The 16,211-nt window shown below is 39.9% G+C and overlaps 3 protein-coding genes across 9 annotated transcripts in view; 2 read left to right on the forward strand and 1 right to left on the reverse strand.

Moving 5' to 3' along the window:
• Positions 1 to 2,488, forward strand: part of clstn1 (calsyntenin 1) — a 51,167-nt gene extending 48,679 nt beyond the window's left edge. For all 4 annotated transcript variants that reach the window (XM_080764475.1, XM_080764477.1, XM_080764476.1 and 1 more), the window contains one exon: positions 1 to 2,488. This exon is cut by the window's left edge and continues 1,900 nt beyond it. The gene's annotated coding sequence lies outside the window, so the exon portion shown is untranslated.
• A 1,178-nt stretch (positions 2,489 to 3,666) lies between these two features.
• On the reverse strand, positions 3,667 to 8,030 carry lzic (leucine zipper and CTNNBIP1 domain containing). 3 transcript variants are annotated; one of them, XM_080764675.1, is made up of 7 exons: positions 7,774 to 8,030; positions 7,114 to 7,266; positions 6,591 to 6,726; positions 5,993 to 6,091; positions 5,751 to 5,846; positions 4,495 to 4,576; positions 3,667 to 4,399 (listed from the first exon to the last, which is right to left on the reverse strand). In XM_080764675.1, exons 2-7 carry the CDS (start codon positions 7,212 to 7,214, stop codon positions 4,344 to 4,346), a joined length of 570 nt encoding a protein of 189 aa, XP_080620801.1. In that variant the 5' UTR covers positions 7,215 to 7,266; positions 7,774 to 8,030; the 3' UTR covers positions 3,667 to 4,343. The 3 variants fall into 3 exon arrangements, with proteins under 3 accessions (XP_080620801.1, XP_080620802.1, XP_080620800.1); XM_080764676.1 differs by having other exon boundaries at positions 7,114 to 7,250; positions 7,770 to 8,030; XM_080764674.1 differs by having other exon boundaries at positions 7,770 to 8,030.
• Positions 8,031 to 8,189: 159 nt separating this feature from the next.
• Positions 8,190 to 14,584, forward strand: LOC308316208 (nicotinamide/nicotinic acid mononucleotide adenylyltransferase 1-like). Of its 2 annotated transcripts, none has more exons than XM_080764672.1 (5): positions 8,190 to 8,301; positions 9,367 to 9,501; positions 9,654 to 9,837; positions 10,397 to 10,521; positions 13,587 to 14,584. In XM_080764672.1, exons 2-5 carry the CDS (start codon positions 9,387 to 9,389, stop codon positions 13,982 to 13,984), a joined length of 822 nt encoding a protein of 273 aa, XP_080620798.1. In that variant the 5' UTR covers positions 8,190 to 8,301; positions 9,367 to 9,386; the 3' UTR covers positions 13,985 to 14,584. The 2 variants fall into 2 exon arrangements, with proteins under 2 accessions (XP_080620798.1, XP_080620799.1); XM_080764673.1 differs by lacking the exon at positions 8,190 to 8,301 and adding an exon at positions 8,899 to 9,090.
• The last annotated feature ends 1,627 nt before the right edge of the window (positions 14,585 to 16,211 follow it).

Raw genomic sequence — 16,211 nt, forward strand, 5'->3', positions numbered from 1 at the left:
ATTTTGCTGTGTAGGAAAATAAATGAATCTCTACAAACTACTGAAAGAGCAGATCAATATGGACAGACAAGCTTTTAGTGAAGCTTGGTTGAATTGTGCAGCTGCTGGTGTCGTTTTTGGACCGATTTATACTTTGTCGCACGTTGGAGTCGAGTGTTGGAAATAGCCGATCTACAAGCTCACCACGTGTCGGGAATGCGACACGTTGTGAGCTTGTAGGTTTGCCATATTCGGCACAAGACACCAGAGTGTGACAGAGCATAAATTAAGTATTAGGGGTAGGAGAGATGAAATGCAAAGACATCTCAGATTGCTTCATTGCAAAAAAATATTTTTAAAGGTTTTTTTTTTTTTTTTTGGCACAGCTATTTAACCCAAGATAATATTTTAGATGCATTTTTAAAGCAGCTTCGTATCACAATGTAATTACTGGCTGTTCTTGTGACTCCTTTTCTCATGGAGTTCAGTTATAACTGAAGGGAGGAGTGCACTAGTTATGATAGGAAACCTCTTTAAAAATGAATCTTATTTTGTTATGGTTTGAATCTTAAAATGAAATATTTTTTTGCCGTAGACCACTAGATTTTATTGTACATGGAACTGTACTGTAGAGTTGTTCTAAGATATTTGTTTACATTTGGTAAACTTGTTTTCCTTCCGGTATTAGTATAAAACTTATACAATTAATTGGGAAGATGTGTCCAATGTTAATCTCTATATCTCCTCTTAGACATGGCTGTTATTCATTACTGTAGTGTATTTTTTGCCTAACAGGCACAATTTGAAAATTTTGGCTAATTTATGCTTAAGCACAAAGTGTTGGGTGACCTGTAACTCAAGGAAAATTACGTTTTCAGCCGAAGAAAGTGTCGTATCAACACTTTTTTTGTTTTGTTGAAAATGCGTCACTTTTATTGAGCGACATGTTTCACAACACTTGTTTTTGCCAAAGCACAAATTGGGCTTTACACCTAATAATTTTTCTGGGATTCCAAAATAAATATATCCATTTAACAACCTGCTTTATGTGACTAGGTTTGGGGGCATTTTAGTTCAATGAAGGTAGCAGAAAGTGTGGCATTGTCAGTTTGAAAATAATTAGAACAGATGGCATCGAGAATCTCATACTTTGCATGCAAATATATTTTCTGAGAATTACAATCAGATGGCTCAATTATAATACGAGGGGGGAAATAGCATATTAATTCTTCGCAAGTTTCGTCAAAGGACGTTTTTAGACACCGTCTCCAGGTCATCTTTGATGTTTCAAGCAAACCTTATGTCTGGAGTGACTAGATTTTTTCATGTCCAATTAATTTATTGTTTTTGGTCAATGGTGGAAATGTGGTGAACAATCTCCCCTTTCATGATGACTTGGGCCTACAAAACATGGGGCCAGGTTTGAGCCGGCCGAGTTGGGAGTGCCTTTTGCCAATCACAGCGGAATTAACACAACTAACATATAAAACAAGTACTAATTTACGCTCTTTAAGTTGTGGCAACGTTTTTTGTTTTGTTTTGTTTTCTTATTTTGTAACTATTTAATGCTAGATTTCTTACAGAGCTGGGGGATGTGATTTTCTTTCATTTTATCGTAACAATAGTCCACTGCTAGTTTTATTAAAAGTGAAGAAGTTTTACATAGGTGTCATGTGTCCATGTTGATGTGTAGAAAAAATAGATCCATATTGTATCTTCTATATTGTACTAAATCATATTGACGGATTCCACCTCTTAAAAGATGTACATTACCGAATTGCTTTAGGCAGCATAGTGGGTATAAATTTACCTATTTGTGTATAGAGGAAGGTCGTTTTCGACAGTGTACTATTGCCTGAATTGCTGACGGAAGTTTTTTGAGGGCAGCATGAAATTCACAAGAACCCAGTTTTAAGCCTGTTCCCCCCAAAGTTCTCACAATGTCATCATGTCAAAAATATTCCAATGTCAACATTTCAACTAACTTCTGCAAAAGGTACAACAGAACTGCATTATCACTGTCAAGAGCACATTATTGGCTCTGACACTGCTCAGAATTATAGCATTGGCATCTGAAGTTTTCCAAATCATGTACTTTCCGGTCAACCCCCAAGATATACTGTATTTTTCTCTGCATTGAATTGAATGTCCACACACTGCCTAATGAATTGAAATGCAGCCGTAATAGTAACATTAAAAATGTTTTTACTTTGCATGAACCACATTGTGTGTATGTTCCATGTAGAGTTGTGAGACTGGGGCGAAGAAGGGGGCTCACTACTGATTCTCTTGATTGTCCGTTTCACAAATCCACGCCACTCAAAACCATGTTTTATTTTTCGTTCAAATCTTTGCTCAGAAGGGTTAAGGTGATGTTTTCAGAGTTGTCAGATGCTTCCTTTGCTTGTTGGGGCTGCTCTCACTTTTCTACCAATTGAAAGGCAAATTGTGGTTAAGTTGATGCTTGCTCATAAACAAAATAAAGGATGACAAGATGGGGTATAAGTTATTTCTTGGTTTCTGTCTTTATCCGTGGAGGTTGAAGAAAATATAACTAATTATTTATGTGTGTTTCACTCAATTATTTAGACTAGTCCTTACCCGTTCTGAATATATGAACAGCAAATATATATATATATATATATATATATAGAATATTAGTGGTCCATGACATGAAAATGATGTTTGAAAAGTGGGAGTGATTCGTGCAGTTAATGAGGAGATAATGCTCTGTCAGTGACATTCAGATATTCGATGAATTATAGCAGGGATACTCAAATAGATTTACCTGTGGGCCACATTACAAAAATGGCAAGGGGCCAGGGGCCAGTAGATAAAATTACGACATTAATGATACTTGATAACTTCTCTCTGTGATATGGCTGACTGAGTAAAATAAAACAATCTACCTGAAAATAGATAGCTATAAGTGAAGAGCAATTTCCGCAATGCCAATTACCATTTCCGCAATTTCCTCAATTTCCATAATTTCCATTTCCACCATTTCCGCAATTTCCGCAATTACAATTTCCGCAATTACCATTTCCGCAATTTCCATTTCCGCAATTGCAATTTCCGCAATTTCCACTTCCATTTCCAACTATTAATGGCAGCTGGGTTTCATCATTCAAATAAAATAGAATTCTGTCCGTTTAGCTATAAAATTATGTCAGGGAATAGGGATACACAGTATATGTCTTTCATTTGCATTGCATCTCCCCCCCCCCTTCGTTCGAGTAATAGTACAACTCTAATAGTATTACTTATAATAATGTAATTAAAGATAACTTCATTCAGATTTATTTATTTTTATTTCATTTTCCAGATTTTTTTTATGGTCCCGCGGGCCTGATGTGGCCCGCGGGCCTGAGGTTGAGTATCACTGCATTATAGTATGATTAAGTGTGAAACTTGAAGCTTTAGTGACCTCTGCTGGTGGTTTTTTATTGACCCCAAACTGAAGCAAGATAGGTGAACAGGTATTCACTTTGGAAGGGTGGGAGAACCAATGAAATGAAATGCCTTCAGAAGGTCCTACACCTGCCGATCAGGACCAACAGGTGTTTCAATTTGTCTGAACTGAACAGTCTGATTGGCGTTGAACTGATTCATTTGTTTGCGACACCTGTTGGTCTGGTGTAGGATTATCTGTTAAACTCAGGAATATAAATCACATCTCCCAAACGGAAAGGTAGAATCATTTTTTTATATATTATGTCCCTTGCCAGTAATACAAAAATGATACAATGACTAAAATGTAAATAGTACTCACAATTGAATACAAAGAACTACTGAACTCAGGCAACTGAGGCAAGATATCAAGTCAGAATACATCTCAAAACATTGTAAACCACAATTGCTTAAAGGCTACAAATATAATAATGCACTACTGAAGTTACAGTTTCATTATCCATGAGTGTTGACAGCAGATGATCGTCCAGAAAATAAAACTGATGATTTGCATCAGTCATGAGGTTTGCAGCAGTCATGAGAACGACCAAAAAAAAAGATCAATTAAAGACACCACAATCAAGAAATGAAAGCCTTTTAAGATGATAAATGCAGCATTTCAATAACAAACAGCACAAGCCAAATATTTCCCATAAAGTGCTTGTATCAATTGCTGGATATGTTGCAAAAGCTGAGTGTATCAGATCAAACTTTAGTACCTATAACACACACAATTTACAATAAAGTGGAAAAATAAAATACATTAAAAAAAGGTTTAGGGGTATAAAACAATACTGTTAAATAGTTAGGGCCTACCATTACTGTTGAGAGTGCAATGATTGGTTATAAAATCAAAAGGTCGATTGGCACTTTTGTCATTATAAACCACTTAGAATTAATAAAAACACACATGGTCATGCCTTTGTTTTCACCCCAGAGCTTGCTAAAGCCATGATTTTGTCTTCTGATCCTGAAAAACAAGGATACAACAAAACAGACATGAAATTCATACTGTATACCACTGAGAATCTTAAATCAATTAAATCTCCATTTCTTTATTCTCACCTAGGTCTGCAGTGACTTTTTCAAACTGGTTGAGAGTGGCCGTTGCATTCTCCGTTAGAAATACCTCATCTTCTGTTGTGAGCTATAACAGAAAGTAAAGGTTATAAGAAGAATGTCGTGTCAAGTGGAACTGGAAACCTCATGTCCAAAACATTACTTTTCAGGATTCAAATTCAAACTTAGCGCTGTGTTTCGAGCTTGCAGATCAACTACTTTTGATACCGTTTGTGACGCTGTAGTATGATCAAGTAGGGTGTTAATTTATGGAAAAACACAAAATGTGAAAATATGAAGATGGGTGGTTTCTGCCACAACAACAATGATATACAATATGAAATGTATAAAGCCATGTTAGGGCACTAGGATGGCGCAGGTGTAAAGTTCCTGCCGGTTTGAATCCTCTGTGGTGCCTCCTGCTTGGCCACACACACACACATTTGGTTCTGTTGGGTGGGACGTCGGGCAGGGAGGGTGGTCTCTGTCGCTGCATTAGCGACTCCCACAGGTTGGTCAGGGAGCCTGTACGACGTGTACGAGTCGTATAACAAGTTCCTCCACATGCACTATGACTACGCCCTCCCAACTGGTGAATTCATGTGTATATATATATATATATATATATATATATATATATATATATACATACACACACAAATACTGTGTAATGTTAGACCTAATTTCACTGTGATTAGGGTATAAAGTTACAGTACCACCACCCACATGCTGGTATGATTATACTACTTATAATATAATATGGCTGGTATAATTGTGTAAATGGCGGGTGATTTTTGGCGGACAAACAGCAGTCATTTAATAATAACAGCAGAATGACTCAAATACATCAGTCACAGTCATGATCACAAGCCACTTAATCAGCAACAGCGTATTTGTTCCAGGCTGGGGGATCAAATGCATCATGCACTGTGTTGTCAGTAGGGTTGAGCAATTAACCAAAAATATATCGAAACCAATAGCTGACTTAATCCTAAATATATATACCGGGTATATATTTATTTATTATATCAATTAATCAACACAAAAAATGTTGAATAGATTTTTTTTCTAGTCTGATTAACCGCACTCACAACGCATTCCAATGCATAGTGGGCTCGTAAATGACCTAGTTTCACATTTTGTTTTGTTTTATAAAAAAATGAAATAATCATTAATCGAAATCTTGTCAATTACGGTTTGAAATAATCCTGATATTGTTTTGAAGTCATATCGCACAGCCCTACTATCAGGGTATATCTGACCTTCTCGCCCAGTTTTCTTAGTGCTGTGAGGATTTCCAACTTCTGCTGTGTGTGCACATCCCGCGACAGCTTCCCCACTATCACATCACGGTCCATCTGCACACAATGTCACACCGTCAGGCTACGTAACGTTCAACTACATTAGGTTAGATCAACTGGTATTCATGTCAAGGACTCCCATATTGATGTGTATAATTTGGCCACGGTGTATGTATAAATTAAACATAGCTCAAAACACAAACCTCCGCTAGTCTGGTTCTCAGCTGTCCTGGCTGCTTCTTAGCAAAGAGACGGATCACCTCTGGGGTTTTGAATGCTTGGCTGATTGCGGCTTGAATTGCCTGGTGAAAGAGCAGACAGCAACTTTACACTCATGTTAGGACGGTGGACTTGTGGTTTAGTTAAGAAGATAAGATGGGACTTTACTGATCCCCATCGGGAAACTAGATCATTAAGGCCTTTTCAGACGGGCAGTGTGTGTGACGCTGTCATTGTCGCCTGGATCAACGACAGGTCTGCTCATGAAGGCCACAACTCACACTGCGTTAAAAAAAATACACAATTCAGGTCTAGTCAGTCGCGACTCGCGGGCATGTGCAAGAAACGAGTGTGTCGTCGTCCCCCAACTTCTCTGCGTCTCCAAAATAAACGTACGCCTCTCATTGAAAATGAATTACTAGCTGTGTCAGTCGCTCCCCGTCTGAAAAGACCTTTACACTACAGTTGACATAAAGAAAATGCCATTAGAAGAAAGGAACTTTTCAATAAAAAGTTAACAAAGCTTAAATATATAATAATTATTATTATTATAAAAACACATTCTGTATCCAAAATACATACCAGTTGCATCCCACTGAGCTCATCTACAAGTGTCATGTCTCCTGTCATGATCTTCTTCAGAGAGTCGTTAAATTCACTCAACTGCTCCAGGGTTTCCCTTTTGGTCTCCTCATACTCCTCCTCATCCAGATCCTCTCTGAGAGATTGCAGTGGTGGGAAAAAGTACTCAATCATTTTACTTGAGTAAAAGTTTCAAATGTATAACAAATATTGTGAAAATAGCAGATCTACAAGACGCATGATTGTGAGCTTGTAGATCGGCTATTTTCAAATGGCCGAAATGTATATAGGGCTGAAGTTGCATGTTTTGAAATAATAGTCTACAAAGTAACTAAAGTTTTCAAATAATTGTAGTGGAGTAAAAGCATATTATTTGTCTCTGAGATTGTAAATACTCCAGTAAAATAAATGGATGTGAAACGTTTTTCACACCACTGGGAACATTCAGCTGTAAACAAATGCTGCATTGCTGCTGCCTCGCTCACTACAAACAAGACAAAAGAACATGCTCGTTTATACAAACCTGCACTCTTCCAGGTCCTGAAGCTGTTGCATCAGTCTGTCAAGTTGCTCTTCCATATTTTGCCTCAGTTTCCCAGTTTCTGATTTCCCTCGAGACGCCATCCTCCTTTCAACTAAGGAGCTTTGCTCTGCAGGTACCTTTACAGGTTTGAAACTGTAACCACAACACAAGCAAAACAGAAATGGATATAACATGGCTCACATTTAGTTTCATTATCATGACACAATCCGTTCAGCTAAACTGTCGTTTGAATAATGACATGGCACTAACAGAGTTGACTCAGTTCAGCTACTGTAATTTGATTAATTGACATTTTTATTTCAGTGTAGAATGCGTATGCACTGTGTATAGGTATTCAGAATGGGTACATTTCAAACGAAAAGCTGTTTGTGGACGGACCATGATATTGATAAAGCACTGAGACTTGTTTACAACAGGGTCCACCATTTTCAATTAATCAGAAAACTGATAGAAAACTGTTAGCTTAGCTAGCTGACTAGCTAATCAGCTCGTAATAGATATGATCATGTTTTGGAGCTTTCACATCAATGTCAAAGTGACAAACTGGATAGTTTGGTGGAATCTCACTAGCTTGCGCTAGTGAGAGTTAACAAACTGATTATTAACTATAGCATCAAAACGCATGACATCCTCACCTGCCTCAAGACGTCAAGAGTCTCTTGGTGGTAAACAAACAGCTTTGTGATGATGATGCCTGTGCTCTGCCCTGATCAATACTCAGAACAACTACCAACTATAAATTACCATAGAGCTATATAATATGGCAACAATTACTCGTAAACATGGTTGCGAAATTTCCAGCCTGTCTGAGCCTTTCGTTTCGTTCAGGGATGGATTGTTGTGAACATAGCTCTTGTATTGTGGGTCACTGGGGTGCGGCTTTAGGGAAAGGCCACTACCCATCTAGTCTCGCGTTGCCAGACTGTCCAAAACGCTTTCATCATACAGTCTGGAGCAACGGCTGTCTGTTTGCGCACTGAGCATGTGCAAACCTCCCGCAGGAGACCGGGCCACGCCCCCGTGCACATTCCTCTTTCATTTTCCTTACAGTCTATGGACGATACCCGGAAAGAGGAAGCAAATTGTTTCATTCTGTTGTGTTCTTGAGTTTGGGTAATATTTGCTGATGTTATTTCTTCACGAAAATAAATGTCTTCTGTTGGATAGGTAAGTTGTTTTGTCCATTTTTATTATCAAAAAGTAATTATGACAAGCGTAGACTTGCACAAGGTTGTTGTACTTCTCCGCAAAGCAACAATACGAATTATAGTTTATTGACAGAAGATTGCTCAACAGCTGCAGCTCTGGTTCATATACTTAAAAAGTCTGGACGAGAGCTAGCTCTGATCTATAGCTCTAATGATCTTTATGTTGCATTTAGAATTAAACGCGTTAGAGCTATGGAACAGAGCTATGAGCTAACAGCTGTTGATTTATTGTCGATCAAGTCTTGCTAGAAACTAAGCTGTCAGTCAGTACAACCAGATCTGTTAATGAATTCAGATAGATTCAGATGAGGTGTATTATTATTGTGTTCTTTGCACAGTCTATGGTTCTTTGTTGATTAATTTGTGTAATTATTTTTGCCTTAATGTCTGACTGTACCACGTGCTGTTTACATTTATTTTTGACTGATTAATTATTAAATCAATCAAAGTTGTACTATTCCAACTGGCAGTGGGGCAAAGCATATTTTAAAAACATATTTGTTTACTATTATTATTACTTCGGCCTCTATCCTTTTATTACTCTTTTTATCTATGGTGTTTTCATTCCCACTATCAACAGTGTATACACATTCTGAATGGCCTTGCTGACAGATTCGGTAGCACAGCACAGAATCTGTTCTTGAGAGATTAACAGTTAGTAGACTACTCACTAGAGTCGACTAGACTGATGACATCCTTCATATAACACAAGCTGTTGTATAGAAATGAGAAATTAGATTAGATTCAGGTAGGCCTGATTATTTATTACATAATCAAACATTTTCCAAAATACATTGAGCTTGTAGATTGTCTATTTCCACTATTAATGTTTTTCTTTTAAAGTATAAAGTCATTAAAAATTTCATTTGTCATATTTGATCAATCTTCATATGACCACCGCGCTCTGACTAGGTGCGTCACCCGTTCAATTTGTAATATTTGCCCTGTGCAAGACATGTTTATGTAGCCTAAAAGGCTAATTGTTTTTCAACAACGCAATTATTAAATTTCATAATGGTGTCAGCCCTAGACTCAACATGAGGAATGGAGTCCCGGGACCGCACCAAAGTGGTCTTGCTGGCCTGCGGCTCCTTCAACCCGATAACCAACATGCACCTGAGGATGTTTGAACTGGCAAGAGACTATCTGGAAGACACAGGTGGAGTCAAATGGACACAGACTTTTGTTAGAATAAAGCATCTCATTCTTTTCACATTTTTCAACATAACATCCCTCCAACTGCCCCACACACCCCATGCTTCTTATTTGATTAATCGGGGAAAGTAATTCATGCCACTTTTGTCATGTTAGGCCAGTACAGGGTGGTGAGAGGCCTCATTTCTCCAGTGGGTGATGGTTATAAGAAGAAGGGCCTGATTGAAGCCTGCCACCGTGTGGAGATGGTCCGACTGGCGACAGACGACTCTGACTGGATCAGAGTAGACTCATGGGAGGCCTTACAGCTTGAGTGGATGGAGACAGCCAAAGTAGTACGGTGAGTAATGGGTGAAGGTTGTCAGCTCTTAAACCCTGTGGACTCAAAAAGACTGTGCTTGTTGGGCAAGACTGATACCAGGATAATGCCAGGTTGTAACTTAAACGATTAATTTACAGATTGTAGAACAATCGACTGAACATACAAAAGACACCCCCAGTCTCTGTAAAAAGAAAAGTGCATTCTTGTACTCGCCTGTACTCTGTTTTACCGCAGTGCTTACCGCTAGCCACATTTCCCTCAATCTGCTGCTTAGTTTATTTTGTTTAAAAGTTATATTTTACCTTGGAGTTTAGGTAGGTATTGGTCTCCTTTTCGAGGCAGTCTTGAGGCCGACTTTGTAGGCTGGCCCCTGTGCCAGTGAAACTGAACATGAAAAAAAGGCATGCTCTATTCATTTCCGTATACACATGCATAATATGTATTAGTATAGCATAAAGTCATTCGTTAACTATTTCTGTAATGATGATGAAACGGTAATCATAAAGTGAACAGATAGGATTATTTATTTGTCAATTGTCTTCCCCACCTGAGTCAACTGATGTCTGTACTCGCTTAGGTATCACTATGGACAGCTGGTAGAAGCCGGCCAGAACAATGATGAGGTGGACACTGTCATCTGTTCAAAGAAGCGACGTATGGAAGAGGATTCTCTTCAGGATCCACCTCATCGTAAAATGAGAGGTAAGACATATTGCTATCGTTTGCTGCATTTTTGTACTGAACTCAATTTATTTGTGTGCTGCCCTCCATGTTCATCAGATTTGCTATGAATTAGTCTCCATGTGCTGAAGATGAACACTGGACAAAATATTAGATGCAAATAGGGATTCTCAACCTTTTTCATTTAAAAACGCACACTTTTTGATATCCATATTAGGCCATGGACCCTCATTAGTTGCATTGTTTTATCTCTGGGACCCCACTCTACACTGTAAAATCCTCAGTGGTAATGTAACTTGGCTTGGGACCCCCTGGACCCCACAGTAATAACCAGTGTATGTGTACAGTAAGTAACACGACTTTGACTAGTCACTTCAAATATTGACACACACAAGTCATCTTATAAAGTGCTTGTCTCATCCTTTCTTGTTAGCTAGTTATAGTCAAAGGAAAAGACTGATACTACCGGCACTTCCATTCAATTAGTCTTTAAAAAAATTAGTACATTTTCGGGAGGACACTGTGGTTTACTAACACTCAGCTACTGCCAGACATTGGACGTAGTTTACATACATGAAGATTTATTTTCTCCTTTACCTCCGGAGGCTCATAACTTGCAGCTGGAGGAAGGAGGAACATACACAATTACACATGACATACTACTTTATGTACATTCTTGTTACATTTTGGCATTCATATAGAGCATCCTGTTCAAATATGTACAGTACACACAGTGGGCCTGATTCATTAAAAAGAAATACGCCACCGTTACACTGTGGCGGAAACAGATATCGTATTTATCCGTCCGATCAAGCTACGTTGAGATGACGTGTTATTCAGAGAGCGGTGTGTACCACAGGTGCGCTGGCGTATCGCAGGTGTATGTCATACTGAATGCAGTGGGTGCAAAGTGATCGGAAAAGAACCCGACAACCTCATTTGCATTGATCCACGCCCCATATCGCACCATAAAAGGCTTCAAGCATGACTCAGCAGACAGCAGTTTGGTCTGTCAAAAAAAGAAAAAAGGCTTTGCAGCCGCAGACTATGCGGCTTCACAGCCGCGGTCAATGCATGAATATAGCCCGCACTCTATTAAAATGTCCACAACGGTGCGTGCTCCGCTGCTGAAGCAATATCATTATAATTTATTTAATTAAGTTCGGGACCAAGGCGGGTGCTGCACTCACACCTTTGCAGTCAGAGGTAAAATATAGGCTATCCGATATTTAAAATATCGGATATATGTCAATGCAAAAGTCGTCTTTTGAGAGAGAGAGAGAGAGAGAGAGAGAGAGAGAGAGAGAGAGAGAGAGAGAGAGCGAGAGAGGGGAGAGAGGGGAGAGAGGGAGGGGGGCATGGCTTGCGCGATAAAGAACAGTACAAGCATATACATTCATAAGTGAATAATTGGGATCCTCTTGTCTGAAGAATTTAAGAAATTATAATCCAGTGAGTTTATCCAGTGAGTTAAACTATTCTGTGTGTGGCATCCATGCATGTGATCAATATCAATACATGATATTAATTTGTACTGTTCACCACACGACCAAATGCTATATTACAACTCGGCAATGATAAGCCCTTATAGGCTACTGATGAATGCACCTGAGGGTTATAAAAAAAGAAACAACACTCGCCTGCAGAAGTAAAATAGATATCCGATGTATCAGATGTAAATTAATTTCATGATGTCGTCATATTAAAATGATTCGCGGGACACGGCAAACTCATGATGAGATCAATGTAGTAGCCTACAGCATATAGCCTACACAGCTACAACGTTGCCCATATTATAATTAATTAAGGTGAGCTGGCTTAAAACTGACTGGCCAAATTGCACGCTGTGGATTTAAAGCCCTCGTCGTGACTGCTGTCTGTCTGTCAGACCGGCATGTCTGTCAGTCTGTGAACCATAGAATGCCATAGATAGACCATATAACAGTCGGGCCAGGCCGTGTTCTGTCCTTGCCGGGCTCACCGCGCCGTTATATTAATTTTCCAATGTAAATTTCACCCAGATTGGACTCGGTTTAGCGGCCGCATGCTGCTGTCCGCCCCCCCCACACACACACACACACACACACACACACACACACACCGACAGTCAGAGAACTGACTCACTAAACAACACTAACACACACTAAACAACGTTGGATTCGTACAGTGCAGAATGCAGATAAGTGTAGGCCTATGTTCTTATTATAATTGTGAGTTTGTTTTTTAACATGCAGCGCGAGTCCACGGGAGCCGATCTTAGAGTATATACTCTAAGGAGCCGATCTACAAGCTCACAACGCACTGCGAGTAGCCTAGAGAAGGCTGTCAAGTGAGCAGCGCAATCGCGCATGCTATAGAAATATCCTAATAAATAAATAAAAAGGTGTCGCTTGCAGGGGCAGTTTCCTTATGGGACTTGACTCTAGAATGCATGCATAGGATAGGCATACAAGTGCAAGTGCACTCGGCTTTTATATATCATTTTTTTATGTGCTGAACAATGTTAGGGTCGGGACACATGCCTACATATTTTATCTGCGATTTGGGAACTATTTATTGATTCAGCATGAAGACTAAAGCCTTCTGAATATATCCGTAAATTCGTCCGCCACCTAAAGAGGTCCCGTGGGATTTTACGGAGTTTCCGACCAACCTACGTGAGCGTCAAGTTCACGGCCATTTCCATGAATTCCAAATTAATGTGGGAAATCCACGTAAATGCCTTTCCGCTAGCTTCACGTCATTATATCAGCGTAAACGCGTTGAAGAATCAGGCCCAGTAAGTTGACATACATTTTGTTGGCCCTCTGGCTTCCCAGCCAGCTTTGTCTCACAACATGCTTCACGGAAGAATGAATGAAATCTGCTCTGTTTGGATTCTCTAGTAAATATGTGGGATATTCTAAGTGAGCACAGCACACTCAACGATAGCAAAAGTGTATACTGTGCCAAATCTGCCATGTTTCATAACAGTTGAAATCCTTCCAGTTGCAGTGGCTTGTTCGATAGCCCTCACTGCTGTCGGATAACAGCAGGATTACAGTAACCTCGCTCAAAACTATCTCCTTTTTCTCCACGCTCCTCAGACAGTCCTCGTCTGATGCTGCTGTGTGGGGCCGATGTCTTGGAGTCCTTTGGGGTTCCCAATCTGTGGAAGCAGGAGGACATTGCTGAGATCGGGGGCCATGGCATCGTCTGCATCACACGCCACGGCAACGACGCTCAGAAGTTCATCCAGCAATCAGACCTGTTGTGGAAACATCGCAAGAACATCCACGTCGTCCGGGAATGGGTGACGAACGAAATCTCCGCCACTCACGTGCGCAGAGCGCTGCGACGAAGGCAGAGTGTCAGGTACCTGCTGCCGGACCTTGTGGTTCACTATATTCAGGAGAACAACCTGTACAGTGTAGAGAGTGAGCAGAAAAATGCTGATGTTGTCTTGGAACCTCTTCAGAGGAACATGGGCGCCTCCTCAAGCTGAAAAAGCACATTGAGTGATGACATCCCCGCGAATGCCATGGCTCTGTCTTTTCGGTCCTGGAGCTTTGGTTTAGATAGAACGCGGCTGTGTTGACTTTAATATCGCTTTTAAACCAATCACACTGTGAAGTTCTTCATTTTTAGTTACCGTGTGTGTGTGTGTGTGTGTGTGTGTGTGTGTGTGTGTGTGTGTGTGTGTGTGTGTGTGAGTGTGAGTGTGAGTGTGAGTGTGAGTGTGAGTGTGAGTGTGAGTGTGAGTGTGAGTGTGAGTGTGAGTGTGAGTGTGAGTGTGAGTGTGAGTGTGAGTGTGAGTGTGTGTGTGTGTGTGTGTGTGTGTGTGTGTGTGGTGTTTTAAACAAATTGTTAGAATAATGTACTAAATTGGCATATTTAGTGAATGTCAATTTGAATAGTGTGCCTTTGCCTTTAAATTATTATTATTATTTTCCCTTTAAATTTGTTTGTTTGTTGTTGTGTAGTAATAATGATGATAATTATGGCTCAGATTTCCGAAAGTTGCTTTACATAATGATAAAGAAGGAACCAACTTTATTAAGAAAAAACAAAAGCAATAAAAGAGTCTTGCAACCACTCCAAGGAACAGCAATGTCCCTGTGTCCTAACTCATGTCCCGATGTTTAGATTACCAATAGGGGGTGCTGTTGCACCACTCGCTTCAGACTGGTCTGATTTCTTTATTTATAGTACAAAATCACCCCAAGGGGTCTCACTTTATATTATAACAAGATTACATCAAAGTCATATAAAAAAACATAGCAATAAGAAAACATTAAAATGTGCATAGCTATAAATCATCAGGAAGAAAGAGAAAAATAAAAATTACAGTACAGTATTTTAAAATCACAGGCCGGACATGCGTGCACATGTGAACATAACAATGGTTTCAATAAAACTAGGAGGAAACGTAGTGCCGAGAGAAAAGATGGGTTTTTAGACTACCGATATATTAAAAAATGTCCAGAGAGTTTCCATCAGTGTAAAAAGAATTCTTCCATTCTTCTAAATGTCATCTCTGATCACAAACAAGACATGTATGCATTGTTGGGCATGTCATTTAGATGCATTTGATTCAATGTTATTGTCACAGCTCAGGTTGACCCGTGCGTGCATGTGCGCGCTCTACTGGCCACTTTAGGTGTTGCAGCTGTCTGCACACAGACACGTAAGTATGTACTGGTATGTACACATACATACACGTGCGTAGTGCGTATGTACACAAACATACAAACACACGGGTCAAATATACTGTAAATAAGGTGCATTGTTAAAAGAAAGAAATGGGACATAGGTTCAGGTTACATAGCCCCTTCTCTCTGTCCCACCTCTCTTCCCCTTCTCACTATGCCTCTGGTCTCTTTGTTGTGTTTTCTCAGTTCTTCTGCGTATACTTGAGTGTTATGTTTATCTGGTGCTCAGTCTCTCCACTCCTGCCTATCCCTGTTATTCCTGTATCTGATGCCTTTCTATATTATGTTTTTTGTACTGTATCTGTCTCCGCTCCAAGATCTCCACAAGATCTCTCCTTTCCACATCGCTACTCTCCATGTGCCCTACTGTGTGCTCATAGTGGTAGAGTTGTTCCTATCGTATCGGGCACGATACCCTACCCATGTACTCGTATTCGGTATCGGAAAAGGTCCAGATACTCTGACCCGATACCAAAACATTCAATTGATTACTGTGGCCTGACTAAAACGGTGAACCAAAAACATCGCTCATTACCATCCATTACACTATGAGGGGAATAAGTGGTTGCACAACAAAAACAACATCCCCGCATCGGTACTTGGTATTGGCGAGTACTCAAAATGAAGTACTATTACAGCATGGGTCTCTGGCTGCTCCGTTCTGAGCCCTAGAGTCCTGACTGTGCAGGCCTGCAGAGTGTTCATTTAACTCTGAGAGTGTACATTTGTGCACTCCGAGTTTCAGATAAATGAACTCTGTGGTGACCGTGTCAGTTAGGGAGGTATCATTCTTTAGACCAGTGATTCTCAAAAGTTTTAATATCAAGGAGCTCCAGTTCAGTATGCGTTGGGTCATAGGTTAGGCCTATGTCTTTTCCTGAATGACTTTGGACATGTGGTGAACTTTAGTTAATAACCCATTCTGACCTGAGATCAGATTCATACGAGGTTTCCACTGGACACACACTGGTCTGATTAACCCATTCTGACCTGAGATCAGATTCTAAAAATGTCAGTCGT

Source organism: Protomyctophum bolini (genome assembly GCF_963924005.1).
Source record: "Protomyctophum bolini genome assembly, chromosome: 5".
NCBI classification, from domain to species: Eukaryota; Metazoa; Chordata; class Actinopteri; order Myctophiformes; family Myctophidae; genus Protomyctophum; species Protomyctophum bolini.

Bases quoted from the DNA above. Each gene is read 5' to 3' on its own strand.
- lzic (XM_080764675.1), bottom strand. From the start codon at position 7,214: ATGGCGTCTCGAGGGAAATCAGAAACTGGGAAACTGAGGCAAAATATG. The intron at 6,727-7,113 runs GTTTGTATAAAC...GCAATCTCTCAG, and splicing joins CAGGACCTGGAAGAGTGCAG to AGAGGATCTGGATGAGGAGG. The intron at 5,847-5,992 runs GTTTGTGTTTTG...CATTGTGTGCAG, and splicing joins TGAGAACCAGACTAGCGGAG to ATGGACCGTGATGTGATAGT.
- LOC308316208 (XM_080764672.1), top strand. From the start codon at position 9,387: ATGGAGTCCCGGGACCGCACCAAAGTGGTCTTGCTGGCCTGCGGCTCC. The intron at 9,502-9,653 runs GTGGAGTCAAAT...TTGTCATGTTAG, and splicing joins AGACTATCTGGAAGACACAG to GCCAGTACAGGGTGGTGAGA. The intron at 10,522-13,586 runs GTAAGACATATT...CACGCTCCTCAG, and splicing joins ACCTCATCGTAAAATGAGAG to ACAGTCCTCGTCTGATGCTG.